This window comes from Python bivittatus, unplaced genomic scaffold, assembly GCF_059951505.1.
Source record: "Python bivittatus isolate LINGU-HERP-01145 unplaced genomic scaffold, Pbiv_v1 ctg000610_np1212, whole genome shotgun sequence".
Lineage (NCBI taxonomy): Eukaryota > Metazoa > Chordata > Lepidosauria > Squamata > Pythonidae > Python > Python bivittatus.
The window spans coordinates 42305502-42332462 of NW_028277088.1; the positions used below are offsets into that span (position 1 = coordinate 42305502).

The following is a 26961-nucleotide window of genomic DNA, read 5'->3' on the forward strand; positions in this document are numbered from 1 at the left end:
GTTTTTTTTTTTGTCTCAGTAATATGATTTTCTAAACCTATTCCATCAATGTAGACCTATGTGAATATAAAATACATCAACATATTCAGTCCTGAGCTTATATGTCATTTCATGTTAACTTTCTGTCTTATTATACATTTCAAAGTAAAAAAATACAATTTGAGAATACGTAATAGTTTATTGACTCTGAACTATTGTGTGTTTCAGCAAATACAGTATTTGCTGAGTTGCAGAAGAAAGAGCTCTACTACCAATAAGAAGCGACATAATTGAATTAAATTTGACTTCCTCTTTCTTGTTATCTTTTAGGGAAAGACAGGCTTTGATGGGTATCCAGGGTACCCAGGTGAAGAAGGAGGAATTGTAAGTAACGCACCAAGCAGTGCTATTGAAAGAATACATTGTGGTCACCTAAGATAAGGCTTCCTGCAACTATCCCTGGTCATCTGCATTAACTGCCATTTTTATAACATTCTAAATGCTTTTGATAGACAGACAGACAGATAGACAGATGATAGAGATAGATGATAGATAGACAAACAGATGATTGATAGATATAGATGATAAAGATAGATGATAGATAAACAGATGATAGATAGATAGATAGATAGATAGATAGATAGATAGATAGATGATAGAGATAGATAATAGAGATAGATGATAGTGTCAATCATATTTCAATGAGATGGACAGTGACAAATTTGATAAATAAATAAATAAATAAATAAATAAGGAAGAGGGTTTGTGGGTATACAATGAAGCTTACCAATATTTGAAATGTGGGCTGTTTATAATCACTGGTCAAAGAAAGCTGATTATAAAGAGAAAATAATATAAAAGTAAAGTGATGGAGAAGAGGACTGGAATGTTAACAATCTGCTGTGTGTGAACCGTACCTCTGAAAAAGATTGCTTCATTTCTGCATTCATCAGGATGTGTTCATACAGGAGCCTGTATGTGCATCTTAGCAAGCATATGCAGTAAGCTCACATTTGAAGAATGAGTTGAAATATAAATATAGCAATAGTATTAGATAATTAGTGTTTGGTAATGTTTGCCAATCTCATGAGTTAATCTTACATTACTTAGTTATCATTGTGAGGTTTGACAGCTCCTGATTCAGCGAAGGTTGGTCTGAATTTCATAGCATATAGCTAGGAGACAATCCAACAGATTTCAGCCACTCTGATTAGAGAAATTAAAGACACATCCTTCAAAGAAAAGGCAAAGGTACCTAAGGCATTGGTCATATTCAGTAGACAAGTTTTCCAATTTTTCTCTTTTTTTTCTCCTAGGGAAGCCGTGGTCCAATGGGTTCTAATGGAACACAAGGAGAAGCTGGATGCTCTGGTGCTAGAGGTCTCAAGGCAAGTCTTGAAACCTTTTCCAAAGGGATCACCCATAGCCTTAAGTACTCTTGTCAAATTGCACTTCATATTATTTCGTCTCTCACCATCTTGGTGTAGTTCCAATGTACGCTTGCTTCTTCTTGCAAAATGATTGTGTAGTCCTCTCCCACTTAAAGAATCCGGGGGGCAGAGGCATCTGCAGGGCATCATCAGAAAAATCCAGAAGGTGATCACAATGATGTAATTGAAGCTTCGCTTGTGTGTGATGCACATAAAAAACAAGCGGAGCTTCCATTGCACTGTTGTGGCCGCCTCCTGAACTTTTTGACCACACCCCAAGGACACCCATGCTGAAATGTGTGCATTTTTATCAGTAAATCATAGTTGTATTTACCAAAACGAAGACGTCCCTGATGTAAAGATGATCTCCCCTCAGAAAAGGAAGATTAAACAGCAGCAGCAGCAACAAAAAGAATACAAGATACAAAGTTTGCACATGGCTGAACTTCTCTAATTTGCCAGCTAGGGTTGCTAGCTCCTACCAAACCAGAGCTGGAGATTTTTTGACCAACAAATGTGTTTGGTATATAAGACCCTTGTACAGGTGTGTGCATGTATGTATGCATAAGTTGCATACATTAACACATCGGGGCCACACTCAGAACAAGGGGCAGGGCCAAGAAAAAAAGTTAAACTACTATTAACCACATGAAATGATTGCTGATTAAAATTAATTGCCTGTAAGATAAGACTTCCCATTTATAAAATTAAGTCCTGCTTGTGCATACACAATTCATTATTTTACATAGAGATTACTTTCTTGCACAACCACAAATATACAACTGTTCATGAAGAGAAAAAGAGACTGGAAATCTGGGTACTGCAAACATAAACCTATGCAGGCTTAATCTGTAGGAAGCCTCATTGAGGTCAGCAATTCATATTCCTGGCTACGTAAGTTGCTCCTTGTAAACTGGGGTAGAAACTTGGGAAGAGATCCTGTTATCTTTGATCCCAAGCAGAAGGACATCTGAGCAAGCTTACTCTTTAGTAAGTCTAACCCTAGTGAGTTCAGAGTCTCTTACTTCTAGGAAGCATTTCAGTAAGTATATTTATGACATTTAATTCTGTTCAGCAGATGTCCTATCTTCTTTCTTCTATTGGTGTGTTGAAGATGAGTGTCTGCAATGGAGGGCCTATCCATGGAGACAGTGAAGATTGAGGATCCTGGTTTTTCAGCTCTTCCTTTGTATAGAAAGCCTCCATGGATAGAGGAGGTTTTCCATTGCAGATACACATAGGATTTGACAAGGGGAAGGCAGGCCTACAGTGGTCATCCTTGCCTCTCTTAAAGTGACAGCAAGGCTTTTTTCTTTTCCCTGTCTCTGTTTTAACAACTTGTTTTAATTAGTTTCATCTCCAGCCTGTTTGTTTACTTTCTATAACATCTTCCTCTATTTCCATATTCTTAACAAATGGCAGAAAATCCATAGCTGATTTACAGGGGATAATTTTTTTCATTTTCTTTCAGATAAGTAACACACCCTTGCCTTATTTAGGGAAAGAAATCCATTTTATGTGTATTTGAATACACACGCATTAACTTTTACACTTTTGCACCACTATTACAATAGAAACTTATTTAAAATTCTTTAGTGCAAATTGCTCTCTCTGTCTCTCTCACACATAAGCATACCTATATATAGAAATTTTGAAATTTCTATATATGAATTATTTTTGCAATTTTCCATAATATAATGCATTTATGTATCTTAGTGTCATATGTGTATATATATGACAATAAGATAAATAAATGCATTATATTATGGAAAATTGCAAAAAAAAAAAAATTCAGCCCCCCCAAAAAGAGAATGTGAAATTGATTTGCCTATCCTTAGTCTATTAATTCTACTCACACTTGCTAGAATAAGGAAAAGAAAATTGCAATGTTATAATGGAGTAGCATTGAGCATCTTCTGCAGATTAATCTAGATTCAACATTAACGAATGCCAGTTTATAATAAAAGGCTCTGCTCAGCCCATTTGTTTAAAACCATGTCCTTTTTGAATGAAATGCAAGTTGTGATGCAAGACCACTCAAATTAAGAATACAAAATGAGTATATGTTGTATTGATTATCTTATGCCAATAGTACTACAAACCCAGTTTCAAATTTAGATTTGGATGCCCTTTTATTTTAGGCTTTCCTGATTTCAGCCACACTTCATGGATATGAAGTTCTTCTCTGCATCATTTGAATATAATGGCATAATATTTTCAGCTTCTGAGGATACTGCTATAGCCCTCTTTCTGTCCTCATTTCTTTTCCCATCTATGTAGAGATTGGCATAAGAATAAATCAATATTCTTCTTACATTACCTTATACAAAGCGTAGAACTATCAAATGTATCTTGTGGCAGGTAAGTACCCACTAAAACAAAAAACAAAAGTAACATCTTATCTAAAACAGCATTATGATTGGTCAGCTACTGTTTTAATGACTGAGCTTGACATGATGCAATGAATCATGCATTGACATGATGCAATGAATGCTCCTCTTCTGTGGGAGGGCATGTTTGCACATAAGAACTTCAGATTAAAAGCTAATAGGGACCTTATGCATGGTAGAAAATGCGCTGCTTTCTGTGCTTCTCTGAACAATTAAAAATGGGAAAGAGTCCGCTAAGTTTCTATTGTGGAGTGAGCAATTGCTAGGAATGGGTTTTTGAGGTATTACTATGGGGGTATAAAGAAATCTGCTAGTCGCTACCTGCATGTTGACTTCATTTCTAGTTTTCTAGTATTTTTAGTTCAGAAAAATACTCTATATTTGGAAATCTGTTTCAAGACTTTTGAATTTCTTCTGATATAACATCTAGTTTCTTCTATATTTCAGGGAGCAAGAGGATATAGAGGACAAAAGGTAGGCAATTGTTTAAAATAGAGAAACAAACTACTTTCTTCAAAGGATGTGGCTGAAAGATTTAATTTGGTTGTTAGTACTATCTTGCAGTAGTTAGGTATGGACTTTTTGTGGTCTAAGGCACTGTGTAAAGGCACCTCCACAGTTCTACTATTTCTACCTCACTATCCTTCAAAATCAGGCTAAAGATGATTTGTTATCCTCTTCACTTTTGCTGACCTTGCAATGCTGAGAACAAGGAACAAAAAAAATCACTGTCCCATCTCAAGTCATTTCAACAAACAAAATGTCCTTCACTCTTATGCCATGCAAAAAGGGAAAAAAAGATAGCTGGTTGTAACACCTCTTCCCCTTTCATGTCCTTACTTCATATTGTCTGTCATATGAAATGGTTCATATGAGGGGATGCTACAGAGTCACCAAGCCACATTATCCTTGAAAGACTTGTCTAGGAGGGAATTTGAGAATAAAGAAAAAATTTCAAATATACTGGTGAAGTCATGGGATCATGAAGGTCTGGACCTGGTTTCAAACTGGCACAAACTCCTTATCTGGAAGTGGCTTAATTTGAATGAGACTATTACTTCTCTTCCTCTTTCTCCTCTTGTCTTTATCAGTATATTATTATTATTATTATTATTATTATTATTATTATTATTATATTAGCAGAAATGCATCAGAAATAGTTGGTTGAATCTAACGTTATGTATATGCCAGTGCTAGCTGATCATGCCTTGGAGAGCACATAAGCTATGCAGAGGAAGGGAGAAAAAAGAATGTATCATGCATGGAAGGCTTCTCATCTGATGCTGCAAAAATAGCAAGTTTTTTCATAATAACACAGCTCAAACTTCCTCCAACAGGGTGAAGTTGGTGATGTCGGGCTTGATGGTATTGATGGACAGGAGGTATGCTTTAAACCAGACATTTCAATGAGTCTAAACATTTTATGTAGAGTCCATTTTCTGAGATGGATTAAAGATGTTTATAGCTTTTGAATAAATGTAGAATCAAATTAAGTCACAAAACAGCTGCAACAGCACTAAGAAACCAGGCATCTGTTTAAAATGTTATGATCTTATGAATGCTTTGTAAAAACTACTGAAAGAAAGGACAAGGCTCATAAAAGCTTTCCAGATGGCTTCTGAAAGATTGGAGACCCTCTCTAATCCAGATCCTTTAAGAAACATGGTTCACAGGCTTATCGTGTTACTTTTTCTTTTGGGGCTCTAGGGAGAACAAGGATTTCCTGGATCACATGGACAAAAGGGCCATTCAGGACGAAGGGTAAACTGAATTTCATGTTTGAATGCATTATGGGTAGGAGGCACTGTAACTTCTTGCAGATTTCCCCAGTTTGGAATTTCTTGCTGGGGATTCTCAGATATACAGTGTCAATACATCTGGACATAGATGTATGTATGCTATGTAGCATTCTAAGCACAATTCGGACTCTTTGGAAACTCCTGTGAATTAATGATTATATGAAAAATAAATACATTAATTACCCAAAAGGATTGAATAGTGCCAATTGATCTATCTCAAGGGGAATCAGACACAAGTGCTGTAATCTAGCATAGAGTTAAATGACTTTAGCCCCCTTCCTTTCCACATTACTATCATGAACGTGACTACATACTGGATGGTGAGCACCAAACAATAATTCTGGGATGAGAACGTAATGAGTAGCCCTAGAAAATGTGAGGTGATGTGCTCTAAGTTAACTCTTTTTTTCTCCTCTTCTCGTCATGGTTAAAGGGTACAGAAGGCCCTAGAGGAGAACCGGGTGAGCATGGACAGCCTGGAGTAAGAGGAGACTATGTAAGTAATAGTAACTATTGCTTTAGTTTCAAAAACAAAATAAACAGAACGACAGTAATCAGAAATACCAATTTTAGAATTATTTTTTGCATTTCTAAAACAGTTGTTAGCCACTGTTCCTGAGAGGGAAAGGGCAGATATACATGTAATAAAGAAGTATAGTAATAGGCCTGTACCTCAGTAGGTAACAGCATGTGGCCAAATATATCTGAGGAAGCAAAGCACTACTGGGCCTCATTAGTACTTGGATGGGAGAGCACCAGGGAATACCAGGACTGTAGGCTTGTCTGGGAAGTTGGGAAAAAAACCTGATGCCACCATGGCAAACCACTTCCATACTGTTGCTGGACAATTACACAGATATCTGTGATATGACCAGCTCTCCTCGATCTGAGGAGATTTCTTCCTTTCTGGAATTGCACTGTGGCCTCTTTGTAGCCTTTGTAGCAAACCACTTCCAAAATCTTGCCAAGAAAACAGCAGGGACTAGTCCAGGTAGTTTACTAGTCAACAGTGACTTGAAGGCACATCCACACACACAAAAAGTTGGTTATCTCCTAGAGTTTACTCTACCAGAATGGGTTCAAGGCCTCCTGCATCCTGGGGACTGTAGGTTGGCTGTTCCTGCATTAGAGCCAGTACAAATAGAATAGAAACTTGGGCCCTGAACTCTAACACAGCTCCGATGGCTTCCATTTGGTCTAGTGTTACAAGGGAGTGCCTTTCCTATTCATGTAAGTTCTCCATGTACTTGAAACTCCAGTCTTCAGTGCTCTGAATCACACAGGAGCCTACAGATATGGAAAAGGCTGCAAAAGGCTGAAAAACTACCTTCCTTCTGATCTAAGGAAGCCAGCTTAAGCAACACAACAATAGGTTATTGAACTTCCTCTTCTTAACCCCAGCTGGCAAGATGCTTCGGAGTGGTGAAAATAGTAATACAGCAACATATGAAAGATTACTTCAAGTTGTGCCCTAAACTGGCAGTGTTTCAAATATTTGGAATAGTGGCTGAGGTTGAGACCTGGTAGAAGTTATGACTCCAAAACCTTTCTTTCCTTTTTTTTTAAAAATAAATCAAGTTGCATAACTGAATGCTATTCTCACGAAGGCTATAATGTTACAAATGGCCCCAGTTATCAGTACAGTACAGAGTTTGGCATAGTCCTGCTGTTTCGTTCTGCTCCATGTTTACATGAAAATCTTTGTAACTGCTTCATGCAATTGACATGGGTGGCATAATGCCCTTCAGAAGAATGTTTTTTGTTTCTTTCTTTGGTAGGAAGTTTGTGTGAGTTGGAATTGATCATACTTGAAAAGCTGCAAGTAGCACTGAAGAAGGCTTTATAACTTTGTGGCAGATCGCTCATCTAGGTGGCTATCTGTTCTGAACAGGACAGTCCACGGGACAGTCCTGAATTGGAAAGTGTTCCAGATTACTTAGTCCTAATCTAATTTAACAGTAATGAACCATAGAACATATAACAATAAACAAAAATAAGGAAAACCAGAGAACCCTTGAAGCTTCCCAGCAGCAGTGATCAGTTGTTTAACAAATTAAACCTCAGAAACACAAATAATCTATTCACAACTTAAATTATATAATTATAAGTTTGTATCTATAGATGTAAGTTTGTAGTTACAAATGTTATGGAAACCTAAACCCACCAATGATCAGTGGATTTCAGTTTTATCCCCAAGAATGTTCCAGAAATATATCTAGACTGCCAAGGCTTGCTCTGGATAGAATGAATGCTGGTGGCTAGAACCAAAAGCCAGTGGTTGGTTAGAACCAAGAGGCCAGCAGCATCCCGTGGGGGGAGAATGGGGGGAGAATGATGGAAACAGCATTGCAATGTTGCAACTCAAGTCTTGCCCCTTTTGTACATGCATCATATGCATCATGACATTGCATGCATGTATGAAAAGGGCAGAGTTTATGGGGTGACACTGCTTGCACCATTTGGGCAAAAACAGCAAGCCCCTGTAGAGCCCATGCAAAGGGCTGAACACAGAATCAGAGTCAAGGTACAAACCAGAAATAAGGACCTATCAAATCCGATAGGACCAAAAGACAACGACAAAGTGCACATGGGAATGCATCAAAGCCAGGAAGACCTTGTGGCTCAACCAAGATCCAAGCTCAGAAGAGCATCCTATGTAGACCTCCAGTTCAGGAGGATCTAATGCATCTCATGTCAGAGGATCTGCTGCTTGCTATGTGTGATTACTAATCCTAATAGTCCATTTCACTGAAATGGCATGATGATTCCAGAAACGTCTTCCTTTCCTGTACATGCATACATACATATGTATATTTGGCAAAGGTTATACTATAAGGGAGATAATGTCCCCCAGTCCATTGTTGGAAATATAGGAAATTACTTGGTCTGATAATTCAGAATGTTGCTGTGTTTTTCTAAAAGGTAAAGGGATAGACATTATTTTGTATAAAGATATTTATATCTTCAATCATGAATCTACCTACTCAGATTGTATGCTTGGCTTTCTTGCCCACCACAGTGATTTCCTCTATTGCTTCAAGGGAACTATTCTGTTGCTTTTGACTAAAGGCCTAACTTTATACTAAGATGAATGTAGATTCTATTACTCTGACCCATTTTTTTTCAGCTGCAGGAAAAGCAGAAGTCTGTGAAACTACTTAAGAACTTGTTTGTTCTTTTCAGGGGTTTCCTGGCTCTGACAACAATGATCCTGGTCTTCCTGGTAATAGAGGAAACATGGGGCCACAGGTATCCAAGCATCTAGAAATCATTAAGGGCATACCAAGCTATTTCTAAATATAATGTTGCACATTTTTGCCAGTCTGCATCTTGTTCTCTTATGATACTGAATCAGCAGATTATCTATTCATTTACTAATGCTGATTAATACTCATTTTGAGATTCAGATGCATCAGATGTAAAGAAAAAGGGAGAGCCACTCAATACCTGACTAGTGGCTCCATTTCACCTCAGGTCTGATTGTTGGAGGCACACAATGTTTCATTGTTCCCGGTGGATTTTAGCAGGTCTCCAGAGTCAGCTGAAGCCAAATTGAATTAAGATGCTATTGGCAGTGTCAACTGAATTTGCAAGTGTCTGTTATTCAACTTTTTCAGATTGAATCAGGTTTATACACGCACATGACATGTTCACACAGCAAACATGTGCCTGCAACATGCACACACATACTCACAATTGCAGTGAGGTGGCTAATAACAAGTCATACCATATTGTGAACATTTGCTTGAGTCACAGGTTAGAATTCAGCACACATATATGGTGGAGCCTAGAAAAGACACAAATGTAATTTAAATAATCTTGCCGTCCTTTGCAGGGAGAACCTGGAGCTGATGGAGAACCAGGAGAAGCCGGCGAGAACGGTGCAACAGTAAGATTACTTATATGCAGAGAAAGTAAATGCTTATGGCAAACACTACAGCTATGGTTAGAGGAACAATGCCTTCCCTTTCTCAAATGTAATCTCTCCTAAAAATATCCTAAAATTAGGTGAAGGTAATTCAACAAAGAGGAAACCAAAGTGAGGCCAGGGGTTCCCAAAAATGTTCTTGGTTTATGGTGCTTTATGGTCTCAGTAATTTTTTTCACGGTGACCCTAGGCTTGTAGTTCACATAGTCTCTGACAGATGTCAAGTAGTGTTGTGATATCCTGCAGCACCCTGTGAGTTTGCTGCAGTGCCCATGTTTGACGTGGCACACAGTTTGGGAACCACAGCCCGAGGTATGTAGGAAATAGCTTCTTAAGCCTATTAAATCCTTTTCTGTACATGTCTTGCCTTTTTTCCCTTGTGATTGGTATCACCTCCCTTTTTTTCCCCTTCTGTTTTAAGATGCTTTGGCCTAAAACAGGTGCATCATTGGTTACTGTAAAAAAGAAAAAGGGATATCTATAATTACAAGGGTGTCTATAGGAGATGTCAAAAAAATCAAGATGACATGGGCAAAGACCTGCACCTTTTTAATGTGCATTGCACATGCCTCCCCTCCCCCCCACCCCCCCAGATGCTCCTGATTAATTACTCAACTTTGGGTCATTAGATGGCATTGGCAAGCCATTCTCTTGAGCTGCAGCAGTATAGTCAATGGTGGGTACTGTAGTCCCACAACATTTGGAAAGACAGGGCAATGAAATGCTGCTGTAACATAACCTAATACTCATTTGAGAGGGCTTTTGGAAATAGCCCTCTTCTACACACCAATAGCTTCTTAATCTCTAGTAAGCTTATTCTGATTCAGTACAAACTGTTGGTGTATTTTGGTTCTTTGGCGAGGCTTGTAGAATCTTTAGGATTGATCAATGTAAGTATTACTAAGAAAGGGGTGGCAGTGAATGTCCTCTTGATGAATCTGGAGCTGCTGCTGAAGTATCTTCAAGGCCTTTTAAGCAGCCAATTTAAGGTGAACGTTTCACATAGGCTTAAAAGTGTATTTCAAACTTGGCAACTTTAAGATGTGTGGACTACAACTCCCAGAATTCCCTGGCCAGCATGCTGGCTGGGGAATTCTGGGAGTTGAAGTCCACACATCTTAAAATTGTCAAGTTTGAAAAACACTGGCTTAAAGTCTGCAGTCCTGTGCTTTCAGAACTTGCTTCAGTATGAGATGTTATCACTGCTTTTCCTCCTTCTTTTTTTAGGGTCCCAGTGGGCTAAGAGGTACTCCTGGCTCAGAGGTTAGTAACTGTTGCATTACGTACTACTACATTACTGAGAACTGAGTCTGATTTTTCCTCCTCTCTCATTTAAAAATGGGTCCTGGGGAATTCACATTGAGTTCATGAATAGCAATAGATGATTTTGCAGACTCATTCCAGTGCTGAATCATTCTTGATATCGGGAACTAATAATTTAAAAGAAAACTGACTTTCATGAAATTAATGATATTTCTAATTGTTCTTGGAAAGGCTGTTAACTTTTCTCTGCCAGTGAAAATGATCAAATCTTGAACTGCTAATAATTAAACTTAAAAAATCATGACATACAACCCTGTCCAGATCTTAATTTATCCATTCTTTTTAATAAGGGTATAATTATTTGATCACAAAGTTTAACCCTTGCTTCATTTTCATGTCTGTTTGGGCCAGAGTAGTAACAAGTTATTCTCCTGCCCTTAGAAAACTCCTTCCTTGAGTTTATTCTGCATCTTAATGAATTTATTTCATTCGACAGTATTTCATTTTGCTGAATATGAATGCTCATTATGAACTCAAAAATGACAGATGCTTCATACTTCAAATAATGAAAGTTTAATGGCATTCTCCAACCCATTGTTTAGCCATATGCACTGTATTTTCAAATGTTTATTTACTTATTGCATTTATATCTTGCATTTTCTGTGGTAACAGATGATGCCAGGTATGGAAATCTCCACTAAAATAACAGCCCTACAGGGCTGAAAGAGAAAGATTGGCCCAAAATAAATCAGCAAGATCTTAAATTCATTAAGATACAGAATAAATTCAAGAATCCTGACTGAAAAGGACCTACATAATCTGCTTCTTCTAGGGCCCTCTGAAGCTGGAGATCGACCACCTTCTCAACAACCTTCCCTAAAAAGGCAGTGTTGGAAACTGGATTAAAGTTGTCCAGATTGGTTGGATCCAGCTATGGTCTCTTGAAGAGGGAATGCACCCCACCTCCTTCAGAGCCAGTGGAACTACCCCCTTCTGTAATGAGGCATTTACCATCCCATGGATACACCTACATGCCCTCCCCCTGAGGCTTTAACCAACCAGGAGGGATATAGACCCAAAATACAAGTGGCTACATCCACAGCTCCAAGGACTGTGTCCATTTCCTTGGAACTAACAGGCTGAAACCCATCCCAGATAACATCACCATATTGTGCCTTAGTTGCTAGTCAAAGTGAGAGCAAATCCAAGTGATTTTATCCATCAGGTGTCATTAGTCTTCATAGTGACCCTTCAGATGGTCCATTGATCCAACCATGTAACAAAGCCTCAGGAAAGCTCCCTCTGAAACTCAGTAGGTCCATTAGGTATGTGGGGCAAGCTGACTGAATAGACCCTGCCTTCCTGTGTACTACAGTAAACTCCAGGGTTACCAGATAGTGATCTGTCCAGATAGTGATATCTCCCAACTCAGATCATGATGCCACTGCCCTGAGACAAAAGATAGGTCTAATGTGTGACCTCCCCTGTGAGTTGAGCCTGCAATAAGCTGCATCAGGTCCCTGATGGTCATGGTGACCATGAACTCCTGTACTGCCTTCAAGTCTGCCTCCACAGATGGCAGATTGAAGTCCCCAGGACCATAAATCTGGAAACCACTGCCAGCCTAGAGACAGCAATCAAGCAGAGCATGGCTCCCAACTGATCCCAGAGGCCCAATCTCATCAGTAGGGCCTGATACCCAGCTATTTGCAGGGCAGTGCCCCTGACACCATTTAAATTCTGCAAGCATATAGCTGTACATTGGTGGCTTTTTTTGTATTTTAATGGAAACCCTACACAAAAATGCTTGGAAAAGATTTGGATTTCAGAGATGGAACTGGGCAAGCTTATGTGTAAAAGTGGAGTGTGATTGCACATTAGCCTTGCCTTTTTTTTTTTTTATCCGCACTCAATCGTGACCGATTCTGCGGCTGCCTGGACGAGTCGCTGCAGTTTTCAAGGCAAGGTGTTTCGGAAGTGGTTTGCCAGAGCCTCCTTCCTAGAGCAGAGCCCAGCTGGTGAGCGCAGGAGGCGGGGTTTCCATTGCTTCGCGCCTTTTTTGGGCATGCGCGGCTTCCGCTGTGAATGAAATGTTGGGAATGGGTGGACTGGTGGATAAGGCTAAAAGAGGTGGGTAGGACTAGAAAAAATAGTTTTAAATAAATGAAAATGTAATTTCATTTCATTTAAAAAATAATCAAAGAAAGCTTAAGAACTCCCCCACCTCATGTATATATGGAATTTTCCTCCTCTGCCACATCAAAAATTAAAATTCAGCAGCACTTTGGGGGAATGCTCTGAAGGTTGTATACTGGGTATGTGACCCTAGGGGCCTGAATTTGCCTACCTCTGGTAAAAGGCAGGTGTATCAGGAACTTGAGAAGCAATGCAGAATAGTGTTCAGAATGGTGTGAGATTGGGAGTTCAAAGATGCAGGCCCCAACTCGTTAAACCACTTACTACTTTTCAATCTTATAATTAAGGGCAAATGTCTTATGGACTGCCTCAGGTTTCTTGGAGGAAGATGGAAACAATTTAAAAATAGCATTAGAGAAGATTTAGTTCTTCAGGAGCAGTAGGTTGCTAGATACCAGTTTCTGAGGGCAGCAGCCAAAGAGAAAGATTGCCTTCTTTTGAGATTTCTTGAAATGGGTAGATTTTTTCATAGTTGGATAAAGGGACCTTGCCCTCAAAGTCCAAATGCCTCCTGCCATAGTAGCGATCTTGGCATATTTCTTGCCTTTTTGTCTAGGCTGACATTAGTATGATTTCCTTTCCGTCTGCCTTGCGATCCAACTATTCACTGGCAGTATTCTCATAGAACCCTAGAGGGCCCTGCAGGCTTTGACATTTTTCTAAATTATTTCTATTCCCTCACTTTAGCAGAACAGTTAGAACATAATGGGAAAATTATCCTTCCATCAAAAGTTTATCATTTGCATAGCTGAAGCTTTCTTTTATGCATTTCTAGACTCTCCTTTATTAATCATTGCCTGAGATGGCTAAATGTATGTTAATTCTTAAAATTGTTCACATTGTCTTTGTTCTAAAATTTCAATCGAGTTACCAAAGGCAGCTTCCCTCTGCCTGATGCCTTCCAGAGGAGGTGAAACTGTGAAAATTCTAGGTCTGATTTCCATTTTTTTTTTTTTTTTACGATTTCCATGTCAAGAAAGTAAAAATTTGGTGAAACTGACTATTTTAATTAAAGACTTTGTCTAGCTTTGTTTCTACTTGGAAACCGCTTTTGGACTTTTTGCTTGAAACGGAAAGAAATGAAATTTAATTTTGGGATTTGATGATTAATATTGTTTATGACCATAGAAATACTGTGTATTAGTTTAAACTTTAGACTGAGAGGTGAATGTATTATATATTTGTATCTGTACCAAAGAAAGTTGGAAATTACCTTTTTCTTCTTCTTTTTTTTTTCCTTTTTGTACCTTAAATTTCATTCTTTTTCTGATCTTTCCTTTTTTCAATGTTTTTTTTCCTGTTTCCTTTCATTTTATATTTTGCTGAAATTTAATAAAGTTCTTATTAAAAAAAATGTAAAAATTAGATCACTGTTTTAATGGCCTTGATGTTTTACTGCAAAAACAGAACCTCATGGCTTTGATATTTTTCTAAGTTGCTAATGAGTGAGTGCACCCTATACCCTATTAAACTCCTTACATCAGCCTTTTGCAACCTGGTACCATCCAGAAGTATTATACTGCAGTTCTCATAATTCCCAGCCATGGTGGTTACTGTTGAGTGAAAATCATAGCATTTGTAGTCCAATGTTTTTGGAAGGTATCAGATTGGAGAAAGGTGCAATATAGGCAGGTAAGTGGCTTAAATATCTATATTCATGTAGTTCCTCTTCCTCCTCGGGATTTTGACTAACATGGATTGCATAAACTATTCCATACTTGGCAAGAATACAATAATATCAGTAGATTTGTAAATGTTTACAAATGCACATTTCTTTTATTTCTTCATTTATTTGACAGGGTGAACCAGGAAATGAAGGAGAGCAAGGTTATCCTGGGGAAGCAGGGATACAAGGCCAACAGGTAATATTAAAGTTATATTGAGCAGCAATAGCTAACGTAGCATGGAATAAAGTATACATTTATAACATGTCCAGTGTTTAGAATGGCTTGTGGTAGTTTGCCCAAACTGAATTCTGCACAGCATATTGCAGTGAGGGCTCATCTAATTAGCTTTCTGCAGGCCTGAATGAATATAGACAAGCATTTTTCCTATAGTTGCTATGTATCAAAGCAGTATATCCAGGACTGCATCTGATTTAACATGTTACCTGCATCTTACACTAGACTAATATTGAATCTAATGTTTCTGTCTGGCTGTATTTTATGATTCACCTCTTTCTTCCTCACTAGGGTGTTTCAGGGTCAAAAGGAATACCTGGACCCCAGGGACTACAAGGCCTACCTGGCCATCAGGTAAAATGGAAATTACCTTACTTTTGGTATGAATTAAATTAACTTTAAATCTAAATTGCTAAAACAAACTAACCATTTCAGCCTAATCTTAATATACATGTGGCCATGTAGGATTTGACTGGAATATAGTCACTTGTGCATCAACCTTTCACAGAGGAGATTTGAAAAAACCTAAAAATGGGTTGTTTGTCATTCTTGTATAGTGAATCCTTGCTTTAATGGACTGATTGGGTGGAAGGGGGGTGTCTGTTATCCCTCCCGTGTCATTGCAGTCATGCCAATTACTCAAGCTATTTTATCTCCATGATGACATCATTCTACAAATGAGATAAACTATCATAAATGATACAGTTTGTACAATGGCGCCATTATACAACTGACATAAATTGCAACAGAATTGAGGCTGCAAAACTGAGGCTGGGTGGAAGGCGGGTGTCTGTTATCCCTCCCGTGTCATTGCAGTCATGCCAATTACTCAAGCTATTTTATCTCCATGGTGACATCATTCTACAAATGAGATAAACTATCACAAATGATGCAGTTTGTACAATGGCACCATTATACAACTGACATAAATTGCAACAGAACTGAGGCCACAAAGCTGAGGCTTCACCAAGCTTCAAATTTAAATCATGTGTTTGCTAAAATGTACATTTAAATTTGGCAGTTGCCGAACATAGGCTCAAAGACATTACATTTTTGTGGATATCAAAATTAAAGACCTATGATGCAGTGCAACTGTAAGATGATACAACCTGGTGGACTCCAACTGTAAAGTACAGACTATGACAGTGATGGCAAACCTTTTGGACTTGGCGTGTCAAAAATTCAGAAAATGCCTCACCTGACTCTGCTGGTGTGTCACCCGCCTCCCCAAACAAAAGAGAAACAATTCTTAACATATTCATTTATTTAAAAAAAAAATACAGTCCAATCATGTGTGGTGGTATGTATTATATAAAGAAATGGCAAATAATTACAAAAATGAAATACAAGTAAGCAAACTTAGTTCCTTTGGTAACTCAAAGAGGGAGAATAGTTGTTGTTGGGTGTTGGTGAATGGTGCCATGTCACCCAAAATGTCATGGCATGTCACCTTTGACATGTATGTCATAGGTTTGCCATCACTGGACTATGAAGTCCATGATGTGATTCAATTGCAAGCAAGATTCTCATGCACAGAAATACCCAGGGATCCTAAACGAAATGAGATTATTTGAAATGCAACAGAGTAGGAAAACACATTTGAAGGTAATTCTTCCTCCTTTGAATCATTGGTCTGGTTCAGATGAAATGTGGACTGAATCCTCTCCTTCTGAGATACTTTAATTCCCTTTATAATTTGTATTAAGCATTTTGATTATAATAGTAAAATTGATTACAAACTAAACTTAAAGAAGAGAATAGAAAGAAGGAGTAAATAGTGCAAGAAAAAAAGAGAGAAGAAAGAGAAAAGTAAAAATAAACATTTATCTCTTCATCCCATCCCATCTATAAACAAATCCATAAAACATAACCTTTTCAGAAAAGGTTCTTTAATCCCTGTGAAAGGTTTTTTTTCTCCAGCCTTTTTTCCAGGAATTAAATGAATTACTGGAGAGAAAGTAACTTTCCCCTTTCCTTTCCTTTCCTTTCCTTTCCTTTCCTTTCCTTTCCTTTCCTTTCCTTTCCTTTCCTTTCCTTTCCTTTCCTTTCCTTTCCTTTCCTTTCCTCTCCTTTCCTTTCCTTTCCTTTCCTCTCCTCTCCTCTCCTCTCCTCTCCTCTCCTCATTCCTTTAGCATTTAATCCTTTCAGGAAAATCAGATAATAAATCAAAGGCCATGATTGGTAAGAACACAGCAAAAATAACCCAATACCCAGTTTCTTGCTCTTTGCTTTCTGCAAACATCATACCAGTGTTCCCCTTTTGCATTCTAGATAAGGTTCTTGGATATACATCTTGCTGTTAGAAATGTGTGGGGATGTAGAAAGGTTTTCATTAATGAAAAAGTACATCCAATTACCACCATCATTCCTTCACCCTTTTCTCCTGAGATCTTCAGGTTTTATCAAATCTACTGCAACTTTTCTCTGGAAAAAATCCCTTCCTCCCTGGAATTTCATTCCTTTGGATAAGCGAGTTTCACAAAAGACAACTTGTGGGCCTGGATTGTTTCATGAGATGTGGGTTGGCATTTTAAAAAAGAAACAAATGACTTCACTTTCATTTATAAGTAGGTACGATGTCTGTGTCTCCCTGCATAGTGATTTAGCAGACATTGCTTAAACTTGGATACGATTACAGAAAAAACACAAAAACTATTTAGCTGGCTGCCAATAGTATCTGTGGCAGAAGGTCCATTAGCTGTGTAGATGAAAAAAAAAAAAGGCGATCGGTTTTGTGCCATGAATAAAAGTAAGGAATTCCATTTTCTTTAAAAAGTAACTTTCAATATGTGCTTCTGATTGGAGGGTAATCCAGGAATCAAAGGCGAATCTGGCTCTGTAGGAAAAGTAGGCCGTGTGGGTCCAAAGGTAAGCATTCCTGACTTTTCAGTGATTTGGGAACAAGGTATGAATGCATTTCTTTTTAAATAAAATGCAGCTGTCATAATTTTTATTATTAATGCAGTATAAACAATTGTCCAGCACAGCAGTTTGCTCACCTTCCTTTGTACTTGGTGCAATATGTAGTCAGAACCAGTCCTGGGGCATATTTCTCCATACTGGCAGTCCTTGCTTAACAACCACAATTGGGACCAGCAACTCTGTTGCTAAGCAACACAGTTGTTAAGTGAGACATCATGTGACCACAACTTGCGATTTTACTGCCGGCTTCTCCATTGACTCTGCTTGTTGGAAGCCGGCTGTGAAGTCTGCAAATGGCGATCCTGTGACCGTGGAACACTGTATTAACTTTATTACAGTCAATTAGACCAGTACAATATTAAAAGAAAGGGAAAGACATGAAATATGTCCAATCCAAATAAGGGATTATATATCCAAAAGTATGCTAGTCAAGGTACTTGTCGGTTATAATTAAAAAATCATTTACAATAATTTATGCACCATGGCTTCAATCGTCCTAAAATTACACATTATAAACCATTAAAATTAAGAGTTAATGTCGGTTTTTGAGTACATAAATATAGAAACAGAGAATGCTTATATCAATTGTTCACAATAATACGTCGGCTCTTAAGAGCTGCTGCACAAAATCTTGCCACCTGCACTGTAACATTACTCCACTCATCTTTGAGGAGAATTTGAAGATATTCGGCATCCGGTCGGCCAGGATATCTGGTAATTGTTGGAGAAATAAATTTTGTTTGTAATTCTCTATAAAATGGACACCGCAAGAGGACATGCCCAGTGGTTTCCACTTCCCCAGAACCACATGGACACAGCCTTGTAACCAATGGGACTCCCTTATATTTACCGTCCAGCACAGCTGAAGGGAGTACATGACATCGGGCAAGTGAAAAGGCCCTCCGGTAGTTCACTACCTCTAGCTGCCTGAGATATCTGGCGGCCGTGGAACACTGTGATGGTCATAAACGCCTGCCAGTTGCAAAGTGTCCAAATCTTGATCATGTGACTGTGGGGATGCTGTGAAGTTGTAAGTGCAAGGACCAGTCATAAAATTACTTTTTCAGTGCCATTGTAACTTCCAACGGTCGTTAAACAGGGCAGTCATTAAGCAAGGACTATGTGTATATTGTTTGTTGGATGCATCTGGAAGAATTGGTTCTCCTCTTTAAAGCCCTAAATATTTGGGTCCTGGGTACTCTCTTGCCTGTCTGATGAAAACAGCAGTGGGAATTTCTCTGCATAAGATTGGCCCATCTGAGATGCTGTTGGTGGGGACATGGGAATGGAACTACTTATTTGCAGCATTCGGTATGCATAAAACTTCTTACGCCAAGATATCTATGCATTTTTAAAAAATCTGTATTCCATAAAAGGTAGATTGGATTTCAGAAGTCTTTGGCCTGATTTTAGTTTAGCTGTACTTGAGCCTGCTGCTTTTGCTGTCTAGAGTCTGTGGTTTTGTCCATTAGCACTTTTCTTAATTTTTTAGAGATTTATTGTTAAAGTATTTTTTTGACATTTTACTTTCTGGGACTCACTTCCAATAATCCACAGTTAGAGTGGAAAGGTGAGATAAAAACCCTATTAAACATATTAAACAAATATAAGGAAGGTAGAGTTTTACAAGCATAGCAAAAAATGGTGGTGGAAAGGCAGAAAGGTGGAAAGCTAGGATAAAAACCATATTAAATAAATATAAGGAAGGTAGAGTTTCACAAGCTTAGCAAAAATGACTATTCTTTGTTCCCCCTTCAGGGTTTGTACATTTACCATAGAGTCACTTAACCAGCTTTGATTATTCAACTGTACACCCACTTAACCAGCAAGTGGTTATTTCTTTATTTCTTTGATTTATATCTCACATTTCCTCCAGGAGTTCAAGCAGCATACATAAAACTCCCTCTTTTAATTTTTCCCATAACAAGTACATTTGTGAGGTAAGTCAAGTGGAGAGGTAGCCCAAAGTCACTCATCAAAACTTCCTGGTCTGAGCAAGGACTTCAGTCTTGGTCTCTCTAAGTCATACTCCAATATACTCCACTACTTAACCATCACCCCCAATTCTCATATATTGGGTGAGGATCATTGGAGTGCAAATCCAGCTCATCTGGAGAGCCTTTGGTTGGGGTGGCTTCACTGAACTTTTCTTCTGGAAAAAGCAGCAGCAAATCTTTTGACTTTGAAAAAACAGGCATTTTGTATCGATGTACTTGCCTTTTGCCTTTTCTTCCATTCAGAAAAATCCCACAGATTTCTCAGGGGAATATGTCCTTCTGCCTCAGGTGTGAGATTTTTATGGCATAGTGCTAGGAGGGGGTATTAATATAATTCTGTTCTACCTAAACTTTTTGTGCATACAGTTGTCAGAATTTACCATAACTAGTAACTTCTTAGACAGAACAGTGGGTCAGGACCCTGCTCCCTGGCATCTAGCTTTCTACGAGAAGGACAATATTTTGCATGATGTTGCCATTTCATTACACGAAGCCCTCCCTGGAGTCTGAAGTGGTACAGTCAGACCCATGTTTCTTGCGTTGGTGGGAGCAAGGAAACTGCAGTGAGATAATTATAGCTGATGGGCAGTAGCTTCAGCTGTTGAATGGCTAATGTCTCTTTCATTCCACAAAAGGGCGAACATGGTGATCCTGGAGCAAAAGGGCAAAAGGGGCAACGCGGACCAAGAGGCTTTCCTGTGAGTTTTCCCTGGCTGCTTCTGAACCTCTCTATTTTTGCTGGTTGCTTTGGTTGACGGTCCATTCATCTTTTATCTCAAGTTCATGACATTTTCATTGTTTGGAAGAGTTTCATCTCAGGATTAAGGAAATTTATTTCAGACAAGGGTGTCAGCAGGGAGTCAAAACATTCAAGATGGCAGCCACCACCATGTAATTGAATCCTTGCCTCTTTTGAAGTGTATTGTGAGGGACATAAAAAAGGGCAGAGCTTTAATCACATGGTTGTGGCTGCCATCTTGACTTTTTTGACCCCCTTATATGTGGACACTCCCGGTAGCACATGTAGTTGTCCTCTAAACTATTTTATGAAATAGCTTATTTTTTAAAAGACTGAATTCGTCAAGTTCACAATGAGGAGTCTTTGGGGTTCTCTGAGCTTGGTTCTTTTCTTGCAAATGTTTCATTACCTGGCTAGATAACATCTTCAGTGCCTAGTTCACAATGAGTCTAGATTTTTAACTTGATGCAAAGCTCAAGATTCAGAAAGAAGACCTGGTTACTGGGGTTGGAATATTTGAATTCTGGTAATAGCAGGGCATCTAAATTAAACTCTTTCAGTTTTGTCACCATACTTCCTAAATGAAAACTGAACAATATAAAAGTTCCAGATTGAAACAAATGAGTACATAAATGTAACTTTCAGAATTCAGGTTTCAGATAGACAACTGTTCTCTTTTACCACTATCTGTAAAACCTATGAAAAATCAGTGAAGATAGCATGGCTATGGCACTGTAGCTTTCTAAATACAGGTAGTCCTTGTTTAGTGACCACAACTGAGACTGGCAACTCGTTCTTTAAGTGAAGTGGTTGCTAAGTTAAACCGCCACTGTACTTATGATCTTACTTCAGCTTTCCTTTGCTTTACAGACCTGAGAAGGTCGTAAATGTGAGGACTGGTCATAAAATTACTTTTTCATCATTGTTGTAATGCAAACAGTCGCTAAACAAGACAGTTGCTAAACAAGAACTACCTGTTTTAGAACAAGCAATTTGTCCTGTAGTATTCTAAGGGAAGGGGAGAAATATGGCATTTTCAGACTTTATCTTTTTTCATAGTTTCAGTTGTTTCATCTAAAATATACCCAGTTATTCCTCACATATCTTGCTATTATAATCAGTGCATTTTTAGTTCCACAATCTTCTTGAAATGTCAGTCCTCCAAGGTCACTTGGTGTGCTGATCCAGTGCATTTGGCTGCTTGAGATAAAGCAGAATCCTCCCTCCTTGTTTAACATACATGTTATTTTAGGTTTGTTAAGCTATTTTGGCACCTCAGGCAAAAAATCCAGAAGGATCTCTATGTCTGGCAGTCACAAACAGAGTAATAACTGAAAGAAACATTAACTTCCTATCTTTTCTTGTCACCCAGAATTAGCTGCTTAAAAATGTTGTCTCATTTTGTCCAATGTTAGGGCTCACCCTAATAGAATATCTTAACATTAACTAGCCATTTACTTCCCCCCCCCCCATATTTTATAGGGATTTGATGGTAAGAATGGCTATGGCCTATCAGGAAGAAAAGGCACAAAGGTGAGAATCTTATTTTGGGCTTTCTGGATAACCTCTTTTGTGGCAAGGCTATTTCTTGTTCATTGCCCAGAATCAATTGATCAGGGCAGTATGGAAATGTTGTAAAATAAATAAATCAAACAAATCCAAACCATTAAGGCTATAATTGTTTGAGAATGCTTCTTTTGGAACCCTCAACAAAAATAAATTGGAGTCTTCCTACTAAAAGCCCTTCTATTTCTATGGGACCTGCTTAGACGTTCCTAGTGTTTGTGTTTCAGGTGGGTTATGGGGATTTAATTCTTTGATAATAAGTAATCAATATAATACATTAGCTGATTGTGTATGGAGAAAATGGCTGTTTTCATTTGCTGCAAACACAGGTCTCATTCCATGCTTGCAAATACCACAATCGGCTATGAAAAGAACAGATCTGTGCATCTAAACCACACCATGGCTGGCAAGGGAAAGCAATAAAGTTTAGTTCATCAGCTGTGGACTAAGTTGAAAATTCTATGTATTTTGGTTGGAGTAGTCATGAAAATCAGCTCAATTCCCCAATAACATTAAAATGCTAAATTTATTTAGTTAGTTAGTTATATTTCAAATTTAGTTACCGCCCATCTCACTCAACGAGTGATTCTGGGCAATTTACAATAAAATCAGAATAAAAACCAATTAAAATACAATAAAAACAGTAATCAAAAATAAATAATATAATCCAAAGAATAGCGGGTATAAATAAATTATTGACCTCTGGGATCATCTTCAGGGTGCTAACTATCCCCAGGGTTGGTTACCCCTCCTTGAGCCCCACACGTTATCCAACATTTATTAGAATAAACTATGATTTTGATCGTCAGGGTTTTCCATGTCAAAAGCAAACAATTTTAGCATACCATAAAGTGGGGTGGGGAGGAAATATTAACAATTCTAAGTTATTATGGTACTTATAACTGAAAGAGAAGATAGATTGTGTTTGGAAGAAACTGAGGCAATCTTTCCAACATCATAGAGAGCGTTATAGAGTCCTGCGATCATCCAAAATATACATCAGGAAATATATAAAGATTCTTTCATTAGAAATTCCTTCTTCTTGAAAGACTGAAAGAATGCTTTAACAAGATGGATAGACTCTATGGGCTTTACATGAACTACTACTTCAGAAGAAGACATGCCAACTGTTCTATGGTTTGCTTTTTAATGGTCCTTACAGCAGAACTATTTTGTCGATCTGCTCTGTCTTCACTCTTCTACCTTGTCAGAGTAATGTCCCTGTAACACTTTTGTTATGCTAACATGTACAGAATTGCACAGAAATATGTATATCCTGCATCTTAATAGCTGGAGACCTATTTGGACAGTATTTTCCATGAAATCTTATTCACTTGAAGGAAAACAGTGGTTAAGCTCTGATTCTGTTCCATGTCTTCCGTGCAGGAAAAGTCTGAAGGGGTAAACCAGCACCTCACATATGGGCTCCTCCATGATATTGAGTCCTGCTTGTGTAGAGTTTTAAACCCTGTGGAGGACCTACATATTTAAAACCAACTTCTTTTTTCAGACCTTTCCAGACACATAGGTAGAGAGGGATAGTGACAAATAGGGATGCAATGGCAGGAGTAAATGCTGTTTTCCTTTATGTGGTTAACATTCTGTGGGAGATGAAACCTGAATAATTCTTTAGTATGCCAGCAAATAAACAATCCTAAGTAAATGATGTATTCTGTCTATTCCTTTATCCTGGATATATGGCTTGTAGTAAGTCTTAAATCAGATGCGTTGTAGGAAAACGTATTTGGGATAGGTAGATCTGGTTTGTGATAGACAGCTGTTGAATCAAAGAAAGGGTATAAGCTATTATTGAGTTATGGATTTGGCTTTTCAAGGTGGCTCTTGAGTAAAGCAATGCTGGTGCTACACATGTATTTAATTAAAGAGTAATTAAAAAGAAGAATGTCCATTGATTTCTTATATATTGTGAATAAGCAGCTTGAAGACCAACATTGTCTTTCTGTTTTACTAATATCAGGGATTGACTGGATCTCCTGGAAACCCTGGACGACAGGTATACAAGAGCCAATGTGGTGGTTAATTTTTAGACTTTGGGTTGGGGCTACAGCACTAGGTACCTTTGTCCAGTCTCTGTTCTGTCTATATTTTCTCCTCCTTTTAATATTAATCATATAACTCTAAGGTTGTAGGTTAAACATCTGCACTGGGATCCCTTACAGCTTCATTTTGAGAAATTAAAAACAGACCCGCTAAATCTGAAGCTCTCACATCATTTCACACTCGGCCCCTGGTTGCAAAGCTCTGCTTCTGCTTCCTTTGCAGGGAGAAGCTGGAGATCCAGGCAGTCCTGCCAACAAAGGTGCCAAAGGAATTCAAGGACAAATGGTAATCCATGTTCACTGCTGCTTCTCTTTGTGGAGATGGAAGATTCTAATGGCCATTAACATTGTTGTATTCTTACTTTCTTTTTCCTTATATGTAGGAACACCCGGGATACAGACAACCCATAGTTAAGAACAGAGCCTATTGTAGCAAAATTCTAGTTAAATACACAATTATTCGAGCTCATTACACAATACTACTTATACAATATTATACAATAATACTGTTCTGGCTCACATACAAATTCGACTTAAGGACAGATCCTGGGAATGGATCTCATTTTTAAACTGGGGACTACATGCATAGCAGACTAAGAAAAGAGCACTAGGAAATATCTCTTTAAGTCGACTGTTGAATCAGAAATTATTTTTTATCATAAATGAATATTCCTTCTTTTCCATTTTTAAAAATTTTAAACTTTCTATTAATTTTGAGTTGGGTAAGTTGGCTGTACCGCTCCAGGGGTGAAAATAGAGTTTTTTCTCCCTTTGATATCAAGCACAAGATAAGGTATTGGAGACAGAAATAGAGGTATGGGATCTTAGTCAACATTATGTGTGTCAGCCTTGTGAGATAGTCCAAGCAAGAAGCACACCCAGAACTATTAGCCCTAACTTTATTGTAAAGTTACATTAACAGAATCTTGCAAGTCTGAAAGTACATCTCTCCCTCTTTGCCTTTATAGTCCAAGAAACTAGGGAGGGTCCATTCTGAGATGTATGTCATGGCCCTATTCCTTCTGTGGACTCAGCTGCCTCTTATCTGACCACTGCCTAGTCTGTGGCTCTTCCTCCTGTCTCCCAAGGTCATTCCCACATACCATTACATCGGGGAATAGAGGTGTTGCTTTTATCCATGGGAATCAAAGATGATTGCAATCTTGTTGAAACTGAATGAGCAAAGTGGAGGGACTCTGAGGGATTTTTTGGAGGGAACAATTATGTAGATTTCTCTTCAGATGAAAGAGTATATAAATTCCTTCCTTTCAGTGCTTTTATCCCACATAGAACAATATTTTCAATCAGTCCTACTTATCATGTACAGATGAGGGGAAGAGCCATGTTAGTCTCTGGCAACAAAGTACACAAGGTATCTGGTAGCATTTACATGAGCAGTATCTCATGAAGACATATGCCCCAATAAAATTGGTTAGTCTTGGAGGTGCTACCACACTTACAATTAGAATTAAAGGAAAGAAGAGTTTATATATAAAAGCAAGCAGATACAGCAGCTGAAATAAAGCATCAAATACAAATTTCCATTTCTAATGAGACAAATGCCTTCCTCAATAAAGTCTTCACCAAAGGGCAAGAGGCTATTAAAGTCAATAGCAACCTAGCATATTAAGGAGTTTCACAAATTAGATGCATTAGACCATTGAAAAGGTCTGTTCTTATTCAGATCAGCTGGAGGTTTCCATTAGTTTGGGTTTAGAGCTTAGAATAAGGGCAGGTCAATATAGGAGGAAGCTGTCCTTAAAATAACTCAGACCTAAACCCTTCAGGATTTTATAGATGATTGCAACACTAGTAATAATCAACATGATAACTCTGCCATTGTAGAATATGCATAATAGTAACATATCATAACATGGTCCTGCATGTGAACCCCTACCAGCATTCTTGCTGCTGTATTTTGGAACAATTGCAGTTTCTACTCCAATTCTCTTCAAAGGTATTCCCAAGTAGAACTCATTGCGACAATTCAAAAAATATATATGTAAGGCATGTGTTGCCATGGCTGTATCTAACTTAATCATTATTTGATTATCATATTAGATTAGCCAAAAGCACTGCTAGAGTCAGCTATTTTAAACGATCCAGTTGTTTTAATGTATAACTGATAAATAGCATTTATGTAATTTCTTTAATTAAAATTAAGCCAAGTTGCCTTGCCATTGGAGGGTTAATGAGCTCTTTGTATTTGTTTAAGGGCAGGGACGGAACACCAGGGACAAACGGTGACCCCGGCAGTCAAGGGCCACCTGGAAAAATGGTAATGTGAATATAAATGTTAACCTAATATTAGTGTCTGAAACTCTGCATAGCTCAAAGTACATTACCAAATTAAATCTTTTATTTTATTGATTGATTTTCTATACCACTAGACTCCAAAACAACTCCTACCAGTTTATATCATACAATATGAAACATTATCAAACATAAAACCAGCTTAAAATAATAATAATAATAATAATAATAATAATAATAATAATATTAATAATAAACAAAAATGTAGATGAAATGCAAATTATTGCAGTGATGACAACTTCTTTCCCAAATGCCCTCTGGAAAGCTTGGTCTTAAGTAGTTTCTAGAAGGTCAACAGTGGGGATGTTAACGTAATTTTGAGAGAAAAGCTATTCCATAATATGGGGTCTGCAACTAAAAAACATTGTCTGCAGGTCCTTGCCCCCTGCATCTCAGAGGCCTGAAAAGATGATGAGATGTACATACTAGATCCATCAGGCTGTATGTGGAGAAGGTGGTCCTGCAAAGATCTATATGC

General features: G+C 38.1%; 1 protein-coding gene across 1 annotated transcript in view; it reads left to right on the forward strand.

Moving 5' to 3' along the window:
- The window catches only part of LOC103066465 (collagen alpha-4(VI) chain-like), an 85972-nt gene that overhangs the window by 44390 nt on the left and 14621 nt on the right, over positions 1-26961 (forward strand). Inside the window, exons 16-32 of the mRNA XM_088150886.1 lie at positions 310-363; positions 1296-1367; positions 4247-4273; positions 5137-5181; positions 5507-5560; positions 6032-6094; positions 8782-8847; positions 9434-9487; positions 10754-10789; positions 14785-14847; positions 15178-15240; positions 17692-17754; positions 20441-20503; positions 22027-22077; positions 24089-24124; positions 24394-24456; positions 26386-26448. Of these exons, the coding sequence (XP_088007012.1) occupies positions 310-363; positions 1296-1367; positions 4247-4273; positions 5137-5181; positions 5507-5560; positions 6032-6094; positions 8782-8847; positions 9434-9487; positions 10754-10789; positions 14785-14847; positions 15178-15240; positions 17692-17754; positions 20441-20503; positions 22027-22077; positions 24089-24124; positions 24394-24456; positions 26386-26448 (936 nt within the window). The remainder of the gene's footprint in view (positions 1-309; positions 364-1295; positions 1368-4246; positions 4274-5136; positions 5182-5506; positions 5561-6031; positions 6095-8781; positions 8848-9433; positions 9488-10753; positions 10790-14784; positions 14848-15177; positions 15241-17691; positions 17755-20440; positions 20504-22026; positions 22078-24088; positions 24125-24393; positions 24457-26385; positions 26449-26961) is intronic.